This window comes from Phaethon aethereus, assembly GCF_964289735.1.
Source record: "Phaethon aethereus genome assembly, chromosome: 7".
In the NCBI taxonomy this organism is placed as follows: domain Eukaryota; kingdom Metazoa; phylum Chordata; class Aves; order Phaethontiformes; family Phaethontidae; genus Phaethon; species Phaethon aethereus.
Window position 1 is genome coordinate 13,679,806 of NC_138583.1, and position 16,420 is coordinate 13,696,225.

The 16,420-nt window shown below is 39.4% G+C and overlaps 1 protein-coding gene across 1 annotated transcript in view; it reads left to right on the forward strand.

The window, feature by feature from the left end:
* Positions 1 to 218: 218 nt before the first annotated feature.
* The window catches only part of RASGEF1A (RasGEF domain family member 1A), a gene marked incomplete at both ends in the record, with an annotated part of 55,293 nt that continues 39,091 nt past the window's right edge, over positions 219 to 16,420 (forward strand). Inside the window, one exon of the mRNA XM_082002550.1 lies at positions 219 to 260. Within this exon, the coding sequence (XP_081858676.1) occupies positions 219 to 260 (42 nt within the window). The remainder of the gene's footprint in view (positions 261 to 16,420) is intronic.

A 16,420-nucleotide genomic window follows, 5' to 3' on the forward strand; every position in this document is an offset into this window, starting at 1 on the left:
CATAATCTGTGCTATTTCCTCCCTTGTACGACCCTCCCCTCTCTAAAACTATGCACGTCAAATTTTATTCTGATACTAGAGTGCATTTTCAGTGGAAAATAACAGTGCATTCTGAATAGTAATCCATTGCACCCCTTGTTTTAAGGGGAAGGAGGCAAGACACATGACAAAAATCATAGAGTGAAATAGCTGGAAGTCCACCCACTGGGAAAGGCTGGATGGCAGAACCACTGTGCAATGCTGCTGTAAAGAAATGCAAAGTGAGTATTATTTTACTTTTTATGATTCTTACGTAAAAGTTTCTTTTTTATTTGAAAGCACTGGTATAGGATAATTTATAGTTAGAGATTTATATTGTTCAGAAATCACACAGCCTTGGACTGGAATAAAAATTAGTTCAGACATTAGAAGACTCTGTAAGCAGGTGCAGAAGAAGGAATCTTGGAACTATGTGAAGCCCAATCATGCACTAGGAAATGCAAGCAAAGACACCAAGCACTGACAACAGTTCATGGTAAAATCCAATATTGTTGATACTTGCTTTCAAAACCCCCTTACTCTTACCCCCACCAGCACCATCCTTTCCTTCCATCACTTCAGACAAATCTCTGATTAGGGGACTCATCATGTGCTCCTCAGTCATCCACTTCTCAGATCTCATCTAAACACACGTTACTTGTAAAAATCAAATCCTTCTTATCCATTACTATCGTTCATCTCAGATACCATGCCCCATGCAAGATTAAATTAAATTTATGCCACTAACCTCTTCCAGAAGTATTCTACTAGCATATAATCACATCCCTGTCTTGTTACCTCCCCTTTCTAAACTATTCCTCAGCATTTCCTCTATGGAAATGCCAGCTCCATTTCCATAAAGGTATGTCATCGTCTTTTGCAATCACCTTTGTGTTTTCTTCCTCATTTCTGTTGCCAATTGTCCTGTTTTCCTAGCCTCCTTATTTTTACATCTTTATTTAAATTGCTATACCTTTATACAAAACCCAATACAAAACAAAACACCTCACGGCTGACATGCTGTCTTCATTAATAAAAAACTAACATTACCTATGTAGAAAATTCCTTTTGTTATTTCCCGATTTGCCTTTGCTTGGAAGATTTCACACTGTAGATATATAGGGAATAGAGAGAATTCCTTCTTTCTTATTTTTTTATTTCTCAAGGATATAATACCATTCAGGAAACCGAATCAGGTTTCCAGTCAGAATACACCTAGTACCTTAGGTGTGGACATTACCGTGCAAAACTTAAGTATGAAGAATGGTCAAATGAAAACTGATTAAAAAAAAAAAAGTCAATAAGTTTAATTCCAAAGTGTTGATTCCTAGCTGACAGATTTCCATAGAAAACATTGTAAAAAATTTCCAGGTATCTTTGCAAGTATATTTTCCAAAAAAAAGAAAATAAAATTAAGACGTTTAAGAGATGCTGCTCCTAAATCATACCAAACAAAACCCAGAATTCTGGAGAAATTTTAGCACAGGTGATATAAGAAAGCAGCTGGTTAGAAATGCCTGCCCAAAACCTACTTCCTTTCCTTCGCAACATCCGTACACTGGTCTTAACTAGCAAGTCAATTCCTATAACCCTACACGTAGAGAAAACAGCAAAACAGCTTTGGTTTCACTACAGCTCAAGAAGGACAGGAACGGAAGTTCCCAGTCACCACCGGGCAGCCCAGCACATGACGCCCACATAGTGGAAGGATGAGACTCAGAGTTTCCTCTCGTGTGCTCCCTTCCGTAGTACTTTCAGTTTTGCTGGGGTATAATTGTAATGTAAGACACAGGGCTCACCACAGTCCCCAGCACACTTTGCCTGAACGTAGCCGTGAACGAGGAGGGGTGAAAGCAGCTCTTTGATTCCGTGGCAGCGTAAGGCAGGGTCAGGCTCCAGCGTGCACAGGGTGCCCCAGCTGTGAGAAGACATGGTCCTTGAGACCCCGGTAAGTTTTACACAGTGCTGTGCTCTATACTACCTGGTCGGATGTGCTGCTGGTGTTTTAGGAGGCATATCCACCTCAGGGCAAACTACAGTGAAAGCATCTCTGTGCTAGGTACTGCTACTGCAGTGACAGCAGAGTTCAGCCAGCAAGAGATGTCTGGCCATGCATGATTTAGTCAAAGTAATTTAATGCTATGTTACAGGGAAAGCACATTTAAAATTGTGGTGCTGTTTATAAATTCACTGGTTATTCTGTGTACTATGTCATACTTAGATCTTATGTAATGAATTGATACCATCCATAAGGAAGATTCTGTGGTAGTGGCTTTAGACAATGCTGTTGTGGAGAAATAGAAAGGTTGACATTTCATGTTATTGTGGTACATGATTTTTTTTTTTTTTTCCTCTTGAGTGGAATACCAGAAAAAACCCAGAAACATCAATTTGAATGAATATTCAGCAAGTGAGATGGTTTCAGTATGGTGCAGGCAGGTCTAAAGTGATGCAGTACATTGAGAGGCCCTAAACACAGGATCAAAGTTCAGCTTTCCAGGGATGTTTGAATTTGCTTTTTGGGGTCAGCCCATCCCAAACTCAGGTCGTGCTTCCCCAGAACACCAATAAAGAAGTTTCAGATATTTGAGTCAAAAGATAGGTATTTTGTCTCAAATGCTTCATTCTCAGTGCCTTTTTTCCAAGTTTAATTAGTTAAAGAGCAGTAACAACACTGAGATTTCAAGAGTAACATGGCATTTGAATTACAGCAAAATACACCTTCTGTTAGCTTATGCAACAGAATAAAAAAATATTTTCTGTAGGATCAAAAAAGAATAGCAGGTTTTGGTATATTACAAATAAAAACAATTAGAAAGTAAGAGCTCTTATTTTCAGACATGTGGGGTTTACTATCTCCAGAAAAGGTTCAGAGGTGTTTTCAGTATAACTTCTGCTAGATCAGAAATGCTATCCCGGTACTTTACAGGGAAATGAATGTTTCTGCTGCAGCAAAATAAGATCCAATCCCGCACCGAGTTTCTCAGTCTGGTGAATTTAAGCTTTAAGTGGATTGGTAGGGACCTGATGCACATAAGCCGTGCAATCCCTTGAGAAACGATTTTCAAATTAACTAATAAGATATTGCACTGCTTACAGCTTATTAGAAAGAAACAGCGAGCAGCAATAACACATAGGTACTATGCCTGGGATTTAAAAACTGGATTTAGCTGTCATGTCCATAATTCTTAGTGCACTGGTTATGTAAAGGAGTAGGTGAGAGGAGAGTTTAGTTTCATATTAAGGAAAGTAAAAAGGCTCTACAGAATGTAATTGCAGGATTACTAAAAAGTATAAGGCAGCTTTGCTCCACTATTTACATATCAAGGCAATTTATGGAAATCCTCATAGAGAAAACGTCAATAGTTGAAAATGAAGTTCAGAAAAAACTTGCTCTTAAATTAAAGGACAAGCAATATAAATTTTCGTGTTAAAATATTATATGTTAAGAAGAAACTGGTAAGTTTTCACCAGATACTTTAAAGGCTATCTCCCCAAGGAAAAAGAATAAGATATAAGAGCTTCTTGACCAACATTGACAGTTATCATAGTAATATCTCTACAAGTTTCCAGATATGCAAATAATAGTCTACACGTTCACAGGATTTCTATGCATGAGAATATTTTGACAGTAATTACCGTTCATCCTGAGGTGGAAAGTTAAGGGAAGAGGGACAGAGCAAGCAAACACATTGAGAATAACCTGGTAGAGGTAACATCACAGTATGTGGACAACACTCAAGAGCAGAGAAACTATAAAGACAACAGATGCGATGAGTCAAAACATGGAGGGAACCTAGCTGGGCAGAGAAACTAGAATGATTAGAATTAAGGACGTAAACGGTCAAGTTGAATATTGATATATACAATCCTGAGCACAGAAACTGAGGTTATCATAAAAACAATCTTCAGCAAAGCTGCCACCTCAAAACTAGAACAGCACAAATATTTGAGATTGCACACCAGAGTTCATCAGTGAAGACTACTACGGTAGCAGCCAAATTTAGGGTAAAGAAGTACTAGAGGAGCAAATTACAGGGCAAAAGAAGTAAAAGTCATTGACTTCAGTCTCATAGAAACGTCACATACTGGTGGAACAAGTGATCTAGTTGTATGTGATTGCAAAAAGGGGCAGTTCAAAATAAAATATAAAACCGTTACAGAGGACTGAAGCGAAAGTGCTTTGCTTGGAATACAGATAAAGCCAGTAACTACTGCTTTCTGATTTGTGAAGCCAATTTCAGAACCTTCCCACTGAAACAGAGAAAGTTACCATCTCTTTTAATAGAGATGGCATGTTAGAGGAGTTGAAAATTTAATAAATGCATAAACAGTTCACTTGCATATGAAGGTTATTCAAATAATTATTTGATCTTCGATGTGCAAGGACGGACCTCTAGTTTCAACCTTTAGCTGCCATCGTCATGGAGTTAGATTACCCTTTGTCACACAGCCATCCTCGCACAAGCCCTTGCACAACTTCTCTCCTGTCCTAAGGAGACACAGATCAACCTTGCTGTCACATCCCATTAGGAGCAGAGCTGATAAAATGTCCTGGGATTCCAAGGTGACATAGCTTCTTTCATTAGGTTTGTCACAATATTGATTAGATTAGGTCTGAAGTCCTTCTTTGGCCTACTACTGACCCATCACATCTCCTGGGAAATTCTGCAGAGTAGGAAACAAAATTGAAAACGGCTGGAACAACAGAGATATTTGAGATGGTTATAGCTCATGGGACTTGCATAGATGTGACAAGTGCTGATGTTTACTAACTATGCATCCTAATCCATTAATCCCAAACTTGACAACTAAATATTACATTATCTTCTTCACAGTAGTTAGCATTTGGGAGCTTAATAGTATGGAAATAACACATCAAATATTTTTATTTCTTTCACTGGAGTAAATAACCACATGGTCAAAGTGCTGCCTAGCTCATTTCACCCACCAAAAATTTGAAGACTAAATAAAAAGCAGGTAGGTTTTTTCTCTGTGGAGCCTTATATCAATTGTCGTTTGCAGTATGTTTAGTTTTAGGTATTACACTTCTGCAGGACAGCTGATGAGGTTTCAAGTCCGAGAACTGTGCAACTGAGCCATATGGCATTCAGCTAATTGTAGCAGTCAATAGCTAAAGACCCCTTTATCTGTTCTTACGCTTTCAACAGGCTTTACTTACTGGCATTAAATGTTTCTAACATAATGCATGCCCTTCATTGATGTAGCCTTTGTATGCAACAGATTTGACAGTTCTGAAGGCACATGGACTATTCTGAATTACTAATTTATTATTTAGAGTGAATGGAGGCTAGAGTTGGGGGTTTTTTGCCTTTTTAAGTATTAAGGTCATTTTTTCCTCCTTCACACATGGGCTACTCTACAAATACCATCAGTAGGCACATCTGAACTACAAGGAGCCTAAGCAATAAGTTCAGTAAATGTCACTCCTTTTCCCTACGCCTTTACCTCCCACATATAACACCCACTCCTCTGACAGCACCAAAACTATGGTTTGATTTTTCCTTTCTTCTACGTGTTCCCTCCTTCTCCTTATCTTCACACAGCTTTGCAAAATACGACAGCTAAGCAATTAGCATCCTATAAGTAAAATAAACATTCCTATTTGTGGTAGGGAAATTGTAGTACATCTGTCACACTCAGTAACACCACCCAAGACAAGATGACACACACTATGATAGCCTAGGAACCACAAGCTCTCACGAAACATTAGCTTCCAAATGTGCTGCTTGTACACTTTAAAGTATAAAGCAACATGAAGCACAACAAGAATTGTGTATTTCATTCTGACTTAGCAGAACAGATCATTGCATCTAGATCCGGTATTTATTTCATTTCCTTGGGAGTAGAAAAACCATATTAGGATAAAAAAAAAAAAAAAAAACAACTCTGATTTTCTTCTACATAAAATGTTATTACCCAAATGTACCTATGAAAACACATATTCCAGGTTGCTACTTTTATCCTTTTCACAACTGCTAAGCTTTCTTCAAAATTAAGTCCAAGAAATTCCTCCACCCTTTTCTTAAACTGGTCATTCTTTTTTTCCCCCTCAGAAAAAAAGGAGTACAGTTTCTTTTAAGATAATCCTAGCTTTTTTTTAATAGAAGCTTTTTGTATATTACTGAAAGATTTGACAGGGTAAATAACATTCCATTGAAAAAGACTTTAAAAATGAAGGGGGAGCAGAGAAAGAACAATAATTGATTATGGATTCAGTTGAATTCGACTTGCCTTAAATACGCTTTAGGATATTTAAATTGAAAAAGATTAATCTATCTATAGCCATAAAGATTACTCCAAGAAACTCAAACAATGTATCTTCACGCTTTGCAGAATCTTGCCTGTAGGTTATTACTGTGCAGACTTCAATTAAGATTCAATAGCAGCTTTTACATCCAAAAACTATGGTTTGTACAGTGTGAATGCAAAAGAACCGTTCTTCTGAGGACTGCCCGTGAACAGTGGATGAATTCTTTATGCTTTAAGGGCTGAGAACTGGGGCTGTGAGGGAGGGGTGGGGAGGAGGTTTCAGCCAGAATTAGAAAATTTTTCCGTGGAAGGGTACAGGTCATCTCTTAAATAAAAATGTTTAGAAGATCCTTTCTTGAATTGACAAACAATATTCTCTAATTACATTATGCTTATGTCCTTGCTCATACCATTAAAATAGAAGTGATACAACAGCTGCATCCCTCACACCTTATAAAATAAAGAAATCCTGAGCACAGGCGAAAAGGAAAAAGTGACCATTCCTCAATATCATTATATACAACTTAAAAAAATTAAATAGATATTTTTGTTGCACACAGATATTGTTGTTTTAAACACAGGCGTTTATTTTTTTGCCCAGATTAGATCACACAAATCTAAGAGGACATTTGTCTTGAAACTCTTCATTCGTATTAACATGGGAAGCACCTTTTCTTCCTCTAAGAAAGTAATATTCAGTATGCATCCATGGAGAAAATAACTTTTGACAAGTTTTAAATAGCTTTAAAGCTTTAAGGCCAAAGATTATTGCACACTGTACTTGGCCTTGTCCCACTTCTTCATTCCTATCTCTCCATCCTCTTTTCTGCATTCCCTCCTTACACGTACTACTTTCCCAGCTCATCTGCATCTGCCGCTGTTCCCCTCAGCACGTACCTGCTCTCTGCATACTGATTCCTTCTCCATACTAATCTGGCCACGCAGCCCAGCTGTCTTTTGTAGCATTCTTAATTACATTCCTGTCCTATCAACTCCTGGCCTCTTCATTACCACTGCCGGGTTCGGTTACCAGGAATAGGACTTATTCCCATTCCCTGCTTCCCTTCATGCCCCATCATCTTCCGGTCTAAATAAAGAGACGCACTAGACTCACACACAGAAGCTTTTAAAAATCGCCAGCTCTATCACCTGGTAGTTTGTAACCCAGAAAGAAGAAACGCTAGCTGCAGGCCTGGAGTTCTTGCAGCATGCAGATCACAGACAGGAACAGAAACAGACTTGACAGAGCTGGTTTTGTTTGATGGTTTCTAGTGTCTCTTTCCACTATGAGAACAGAAAGCTAAGACATCCTAAAGCTGGCTCTCAGCTGCATGAGTTTGCTACTTTGGAAGCTTCAGAAGGATGCCACAAAAGAGGGTGGAGATGCAAAAAGCAATGTCCTCCTTTTGGAATATGCAAGCTTGCTTGTGCTGGGGTGCTTTCCTTTCCCCGGTGCCTGTTTCAGCCAGAGAGTCTAAAGTGTCTATGTGTCTGCGTCTATGTGTCCCCTGCACGCACTCCCTTCTCACCTGCAGAGAAAGAGCTTGCAAGTCAAGCTTGAAGACTACTGCAGAGCATGAAAGAAGGAGCATGTAAGGAACCCACTTATTTAAAATTGCTGACATTTTGGAGGATGAAAGAAGTTTGAAATCTCCAGGGCTCCAGCCTCACAGACACTTAAAAAAAAAAAAAAAATCCCTTAGAAAAGAAATAAGAGAAGGAGAAAAACTGCCTATCTCTGTATTCAGAAGTTCATATATTTAAGTCCCCTGAGGAAGGAAATAGGTTAGGAAACTGACAGTGAAAAATAACAGACTGAAAATAAGTCTGATTTTCTGATATAAGTTTTAATTCTTTTTTGAAAATGAGAAACAGGTCTTAAAATAATCTGCAAAAGCAATGCCAATAAAATTTAGCCACCAAAGGGCAGGAAGTTAGGAAAATACAGGCTAGGAATAATCTGGCCAAAATTTCATTTGCTTTCAAGGACTGTACATGTTTATCATCAGCAATAGGCATCCTGTTACAGTTTTTGCCACCAAGCGATAATGGAAATGAACGTTACTTTTTTTTTTTTTAATACAAGTAATAGACTGTCTTATAACACAGAGTAACTGAATCCTAAAACCGGTACTGTACATCTCTCAGTAATATATGAATATATGCAACCGTTTTAGCCAAAGTGGACTTTTGAGACTAAACTAGAATAGCCATAACACATAGAGGGTAGCATTATTTATCTCATAAGCTGATGATGTCTGCAGAGGTAATGCTCAATAACGTCTATCGCTAGCTTTGATAATCACCTGAAATGAGAAGAGTAAGTCTGCACTACTTGTAGAGAAGGAATATGGGCAAGTTCGGAGAGCAAAGCAACAGCCGAACGCAGTAAGCTGAGGTGGGGTACGACCCGACCCGTTATCTGGGGTTGTGCCCAGGTCCCTGTGAGCCGTGGAGACCGTGGGCAAATTATAGCAATTGCCAGGTTTTTCTGACTTGTGCTGTGGGGCATCCATATGCGTTTCAGGACTACAGAACAGACAGTAGTACTGAATGCTTCCAAATTCTAACCAGAATCTTGTTTGGACACATTATTTTATATTACCTTCTGACGTGTCTTTTGAGCTTGCTTTTGCCACAGAAAAAAAGTTCTGAAAACAGTGTTTGTGTACTTAAATGAGAGAAGGAACTGGTATCCCCTTATATTTTTCATTTCTGAAGGTCTTAAGGGCGGAGTGAGGCTGCAGAGTAAATAAATAGCTTAAGTTTAAAGAACAAACTGTAAGCAACTAAATCTTTGCCTCTTGCAAAACTATAGTCAGTGTGATTAATGGTTCAGGAATTATATTAAAGTGCAATAGCCTTCCCTGTGGACTGGTGATACCCAGGAGAAAAGAGTGTCTGCTTTGAATAAGAACATGAAATTCGATTTGTGTATTCTAAAGGAATAAATAGGAATCTCTTAGGTTAGAGAGATCTCTTTGCAAAAGCAACATCTTCCTGTTTTGATCACAAATTAAACAAGAGAAAGCAGATAAAAGTCAGGCTGTCTGAGTGCATGAAAGGGAGAATCTGCATGAAGAAGTCCCCCCTTGTAATTAATGACAAATTGATGGGCATTACATCTGCTCAGCACCTTCCAGTGTCATGACTCAGAACTGCGCTGTAAAAGCTGTACACACTGCTACCAGGTCCTTCCTTAAAGGGTTGTTTGTGCTAAAGGAAAGTTGTCAGAGGACTGAGTAAAGAAGAATTTAGAGGTTCAGTTACTGCTGGGCAAAGATAACATCTCAGAAACTCTTGGGATTGCCGAGTTCACCCCAACTACTTGGTGTTTTCTCGCCATTCAGACCAAGCAACAGTAAGCAGGCATTTGATGACTGACCTTAATTTTTAGGCCACAGACTCTAGCAGGCTACTGACTTGCTAAAGGATCCAGGAAAATCCATAAAAATGAAGATTAAATGCAGAGTACACACACGCACAGACATAAATCAGCACTAAACTAGTGCTCCAAGCAGAAGTGGCCTTACCAGCCTCTCCCCCTTGCTGGTGACTTGGTAAGGCTGGCTCTTCCCGAAGGCTGCCTTTCCCACTCTGTTCCCACCACAGCAAGCCCATGTTTCACCCCAAGTTTAGCAACTCTCTTCTGCACCGTAGTGGCTGATTAATGCCCTGACCCTTGACTCGTTCACCTCAGCAATAGCAAAACAGAAGGCAAAGGCTAACAGCCCCAAATTTTAAATTGGTTTAAGGACAGACCTTGCTGTGTGGCAACGGTGGGACTTGTGGAATTGTTTGCCTGAATAAACACAGGCCTTTTTTACCCCCCTTAGCCTTTTCTGAAACTCAGTAGCAATAGAAAAGTAAATAGGTAACTGTTCCAACACAACCTTAAATAATTCAAAAGATGACATTCTTTGCCTACCTGAAAATCCAGAGCGTCCCACATAACAGTAAGCAATCAATTTAATCGATTCTAAAATAATAAGAACATAGAAGATAGATGACAGTAGGATTTAATTTAGTTTCTGTTGGACAGAATTTAAAAGATCCTGAACGCTCCTCTCTCAGAAAACTGAAATAAGAACATAAGTTTTAAATAAACTTTTGGGCACAGCTGCAGGGAACGGTTCACGATCAAGCAGTCCTTGAAATGCTCTCGTACCATTTGCTGTGGGCGCCGTGCAGTATTAGTCACTGCAAAGAGCTTCAGTTATGCCTAGGAGTCTTGTTCTTCATGGTGAGCCTAACTGGAAAAACCCTGAAAAAAGTAGTCCATTACACCACAGGGGCCTGAACGATCCCCATGCTTCCAGAGTGGAGCATCCAAGCAAGGCTGCAAACCAGAAGTCAGATGTTCAGATGACACCTGGGGCTTGAAAAGGCGGCGGTGACTGCTGAAGGGTCCAGGCCACCCAGGCTCTCCTTCCAGCCTCACAATTCACCCAGTGTGTGACCCAGGCCAGCTACTTCCACTTCTGTCCTTCCCGGTTTCTCCACACGCAGCAGGGAGAGGCCATGGGCTGCAGCCAGGACACCTCCTTGCTGCCTGGCTTTGGCACAGCTGCACGGCAGGCCCCAAGGCTCTCCTGCAGTGCACATGCACACATGCAAACCGGTCAGCGATAGGTGTGTTGTGAGCATTAACCCGGAGTTTCGGTGGCTTGTTTGAAGTACGAGGGAATACTAGCTATATTTCAAAGCAATGCTAGTGCCAAGCAACGAGAGAGGAGGAGTTTTATGCTTTAAAAGCTTTGATTTCTTAAATTTTTCAAAGGGCAGGGAGTAGCAAGCAGCTGTCTGGGAGCGCTGGGGCATGGGGCTCAGCGGAGAGGCTGAGCTCCCCAGGCAGGCGAGCGGAGCACAGCGGCTGCCCCGGCAGCCTGGTTGCAGGAGCTGTCGGAGGTCAGAGCCTGCGCGCGGTCCTGGCAAGCAGCAGCTCCCTTCCCCGATTTGAAATGATGGGAAGGAGAGAAATGCTTGCTAGGATGAAAACAAGCCTGGAGAGCAGAAGTGAACGCTTCCCCTCTGCTGCGTAGGCTGCTATGGAGCGTGCCAGCAGGCACTGCCGCTGAGCAGCTGGAGGAGTAGGCGCGGGCAGGAGCACAAGTACGTAGCCTTAAGGATATTCACCACTGACACCAGGAACAACCGATGGGCTGTTACGTGTGCCAGTGACTAACTCACAACAAACCGGCACTCTGTTTGGCAGATTTTACAGTCGCTTGCTGCTGTGATGTGCTTTGCAATACACCAGCATCTTAACTTACTGCTACAGTACTGCTGACCTCCGCTTGGGATACCTTCCTCCCTATGTTCTGTTCCAATTATTTTCAATCCTCAATTAAGTTACTTTAGGCATAGGGAAAAAAAACCAAAACCTGGAAGGGGAGAAGAGGGAAACATAGTTGTTCGTACCTATAGTCTTACAGCTTTATCTGTAATTTCAATCACAAATTATTCTTTTGCATGATTCTCAGGCAGAGAAAGTTATTGCCAGCACTTCATACCCTGGTTTTGAGCACTCACAAAATCTATTTAAATTAGCAACCAATCATCACCCACAGCAATTAACATCACATACACAGTACTCCAGTTGTGCATTCTCTAGTCGTTCTTTCCTCCCATGGAAATCTTGATTGCACAGGGTTTGTTTTGACAAGTTATCTCTTTTTTGCTCAAGAATTCTAGATACTTTTCAGTCAGATTTTCAGTTTCAATTAGTCACTATATCCTCAAGGTGTATGTACTATCAACATAAAATAACAAACAGAGCTCAACAATCAAAAATTTGTCTCCTCTTTCTTCTGTATTATGACTTTCTCTCCTGATTCCACCAGGGAAATTAACAGAAAAATTTTCACTATCAGTTATGCATTAATAGAAGAAGATGACTCCTGAAGTGAAATGGATCTAAAGACCAACAGATTCTGAATTTGGCCCACTCAGTCTGAATTTTGACCATAACTGTTTGCATATTATAATGAGAACTGAAACTGCCTGATGTAAAAGGCACTATCAAATCCTAAACCAATGCTCAGCTACACTGAATCTATAAAGCACACTTTTTTAAATCAATTCTCATTCCTTTTCAATTCACATTCCCACACACAAAGCATATTCCCCGATATTTGTCACAAGCAAATTCATTTATATTTACATATATGATCACAGCAGGAATGCTACTGGTCCCCAAACCAAAGTATTATATATGAGACCATCTATAGAATAATGACTGGATACTTGTTCTATGCAAGCTTGGAACCCATCTGATAGAAGTCACATATGATGTCTTTCCTCACTGGTTTATTCTCTCCTTGACAGTAACTATTCCTTCAACATTATAGACGTAGGATAGATACAGACATAGTAAAAAATTCAGTTTTGAAATAACAACAAAGAATGCCTTTCTATTTGTGACAACATGTGGAATGAAGATATACGATTCCTGATGTGGCAGGGTGTTGAGGTCATATTAATATTTATGATGTAGAATTAGTGCAAAAAAAATCAGCTAATAACATCTCCCAAACCAAGCAGGTATCATCCTAGGTTAATGAGGTTTTCACCAAACCTGAGCTAAGTTTCAGGAGCTAAGGATGAGGAGCTCAGCATTTTAGGTGGTAATGTGGTTTGGACCAAAAGAGAGAACAGCAGCTGTTCCGGTGGAGCTTTGCATTTGAATTTCCAGGGTTTGTTCTAACCCCTATAAACTCAAAACAAAACTCAGTTGGTGTGAACTGAAAACAAGAGGTTTGAATGAAAAAAAACTGTGAGTGGAAACCACTGAGCCCAAGAATCAAAACCAGTGTTTGGACCTGCAGTGCGCACATGCCTGGCAAGCCTGATGCAAATGTTAGTTTTCCTTACATATAATTCTAAACCCAACTAATGTTTTCACTGACACCAAGGGTTTGTGAGCCAGAGAAAGGAGGGATTCAATTTGAAATGACATCTCCTAATGAGCAAACAAAGATCAGGAACCTCAGGATCTACTCATGCAAAAGCAGGGAAATTACCTTTGCGTATCTGGTTTTCAAGAGATGAAGGAGAGAAAGAGAGAAAAGGAACTGTGGCCACAGCAGGGAAATTTATGAGAAATGCAAGTTGTGTGGTTCAGGCAGCTTCAGGGAGTGCTGAAAGATTTCAGAAGGTGAACAGATTCCTTTCTCATTAATGAAGGGGCCCTGACTCTAGATCCACTGAACTCTCTCCGAGTGGAAGGCTATTCAGCTCTCGCCTTCGACTGAAAGCATGAGCCTGTCACTTGTGAGCCCTTGGTAGCTTTCCTTTTAATAGGAAGTTGGGGGAAGGGGGAAGATGATGGCTGGAGGAGTGGAAAGAAAAGATAAGTAGCAAAAAAACCTGGTAGCTGAACATGGGACTTCAAGGGATTTTCAGGACAGGCCTTTGGGGAAAGGTTAAAAGCTTACAAGGTAAGTGATGCCTTTCCTAGGATGATTTTACTTTCCTTTTTGTTCACCAACATGCTAAGAAGAAAACTTCTCTGCATCTTCAGTCCACCCTTACCCTCCTACTTTCTCATAGTCTTACCAAATTATTTATTCTGCTAGCATGGAACTAAAAAACCTGCTGATTTTCATTTTTTGTCTGGTGGATATCAGCTGTATTTGAATAATGCAAAAAAAATGCTAAGTAAATAAAATTCTGACCATCTTCACTGCTGCAACAGGGAACATGCAGCTTGCTCTTCTAAATTGTACACAGCCGCGAGCTCTCATCAGACTTTGTGTGGGCTTGAAATGTTCTTTTAGTCCTTTGCAGCTGAAAGCTGAAAACAGATTATCACTAGAAGGATATGAAAGATGATGTTGGGACATTTGCCATAGCTATACAGGAAAGCGTTCCTCAAAGCAATCAGAAATGTGAGCAGATTACTTAGCCTGCTCAGTTTTGAGGACTGTATTGCCAGCTAGCTTTTTTTATTAAAGGTTACCTTTTTATATGAAAAAAAAAAAAAAAAAGAAAAAGACTACAAAAATACAATTGAAAGAAAACCACAGATATTGCAAATACCCGTGATAGATACTTGCTTATAGGTAAAGGGCAACACAGCAACAGTGTGTCTAAGCCTTGACATGTATTTTAAAGAGACAGAATCTAAGCTCCTGTTCAAATAATTTGGGCATAAGTGCCTTTAGTGAATTTTAAGGTATTTAAGCATAAAAAAAGCTTAAATAAAAAATAATGTGAAATCGCATTATAATTACTATAGCAGCAGCATATGTGCTCTTCCTTTTGTAATGTGAATTTTAAAATATCCAATTTAAAGACCTGCTTGATGGTTTTAAAAGATAGAATATTATTAGTAGTTGAATTAGTATTTAAATCTTTCAAAAGCAACATAGTTACAGAAAATGCTTTAAACTCACTCCCTTGTAGACAAATCTGTTGAAACAAGAAAGCTTCAGCTGTTTCAGTGTCTGGACAAATCCACAGCTGTAACTTCTGGTAATTCTGTTTTGCTCCTCAAAGGCAAACTCCAGATTGTTTTTTTTTTTATCCTAGTATGACATTCCAGACCACTTCTCAGACCAGAGTTCACGCGCGCAAGTGAAGGTACAATTTTATTTGTATTCAAAAAAATCAGGCATACATGTACCTGTAAGCTCCTCAGTTATCACACAACAGTGCACTAACTTACAACATCCTCTCAGACAAGACTTTCAAATAAAATCCAAACTGGATTAACTACTGGAGCTCTCTGGACATACAGATGCATGCATATTCAGGATATAACTTAAAGTCTGATAAAATTAAAAGTCTGGTAAAATGCAAGATGACACCTAATTTACACAAATGCAAACAGTATCACAGAAAAATTAGAGTTATTGCCTTCAAAGCTATATTTGGGACCATTTGAGCATAATGGGCTTGTTAAACCTCTTTCCTTTTTAAACTACTTCATTATTGCAAAACATAATTGCAAATGGACTCATTTTGGTCAAAGTATGAAACCAAAGTATTGAAAACGAATAAACAAACCCACCTAATAACTACTTTCTAAAAAACAAGTAGGTGACTTTTAAGTAAAATATCCGAGTGCCCAATAGGCATGGTATAAATTGTTCTTTGAGAGGGAGAAATTTATTTAATTCCTTTTTTAATCAACATCTTCTACTATTTTTTCATCAACAATAAAAAAAGAAAAATTGAAAGGTGCAGAAAAAAGGACTGTGATCTGTTTATAAAGCAAGGGATTAGATTTTCAGTTATAGGTACTAATCCTGCTGGTATCTATGGATGCCTGAATCCAGTTCAAATCAGAGTTTGCTACTTTTTATCTGTTGCCAAGGAAGATATATCAACTATTTCCAGTCTGTAATAACTTTGGCTATCTTCTAAACTGAGCAGAGATCTTGGCAGGAAACTGAACAGGCAACTTCAAGATAAGTCTAAGCACTACCTCTGTGTATTGACTTGGGGTGTAACTCCAGTGCCGTAACTTTTGGAGTGCTACGATCTCAATTCAGTGGAGCTCCTAGGAGTGTAGAATATTAACAGTCACTTTGACAGAGATAGTACAACCAGACTTAAAAATAAACATTAGCAAAATCCTTAATTTTTTTGCTCCTGCTAGGCACATTAATGAGACAATTTGTATCTGCGTTTAAAACACAATATACATGCAGAATCTGACTTTGCAAGTCAAGTGTATGATCACAATATAAAAGAAGGGGTTACAAGGAAAAACAGTAACAAAAAAAGATGAGGCCATTTAGCTCAGTAAGGAAACTAGTGACTTGTGATTGTAGAAAAAAGGAATATGGCTTACTGTAAATTATACAGTAAAGCACCTTAGTGCTTAACAGGTTAATCCCAAAAAACAGTTTTCATCATTTCATGCATTGCAAATGTCTATAAGCGTATGCTAGGGAGAGGCTGTAACTGCAACTAGACTGCAGGGAGGAAAAGGCACTGTAACATTTGTGAGGTTGCACGAAGGTTTAAACAACTGTAGTTATTACAGGATATTTGCAAAATTTCAAACAGGAATTAGGCACATGGTGTACCTGAGCCTCTGCAAGTTTCCCTCATTTGATGTGATCAGATTAAACCAGCTGCAATGCAAAGCAGTTCAAGCAGCACGCTTTAGCCCAGATTG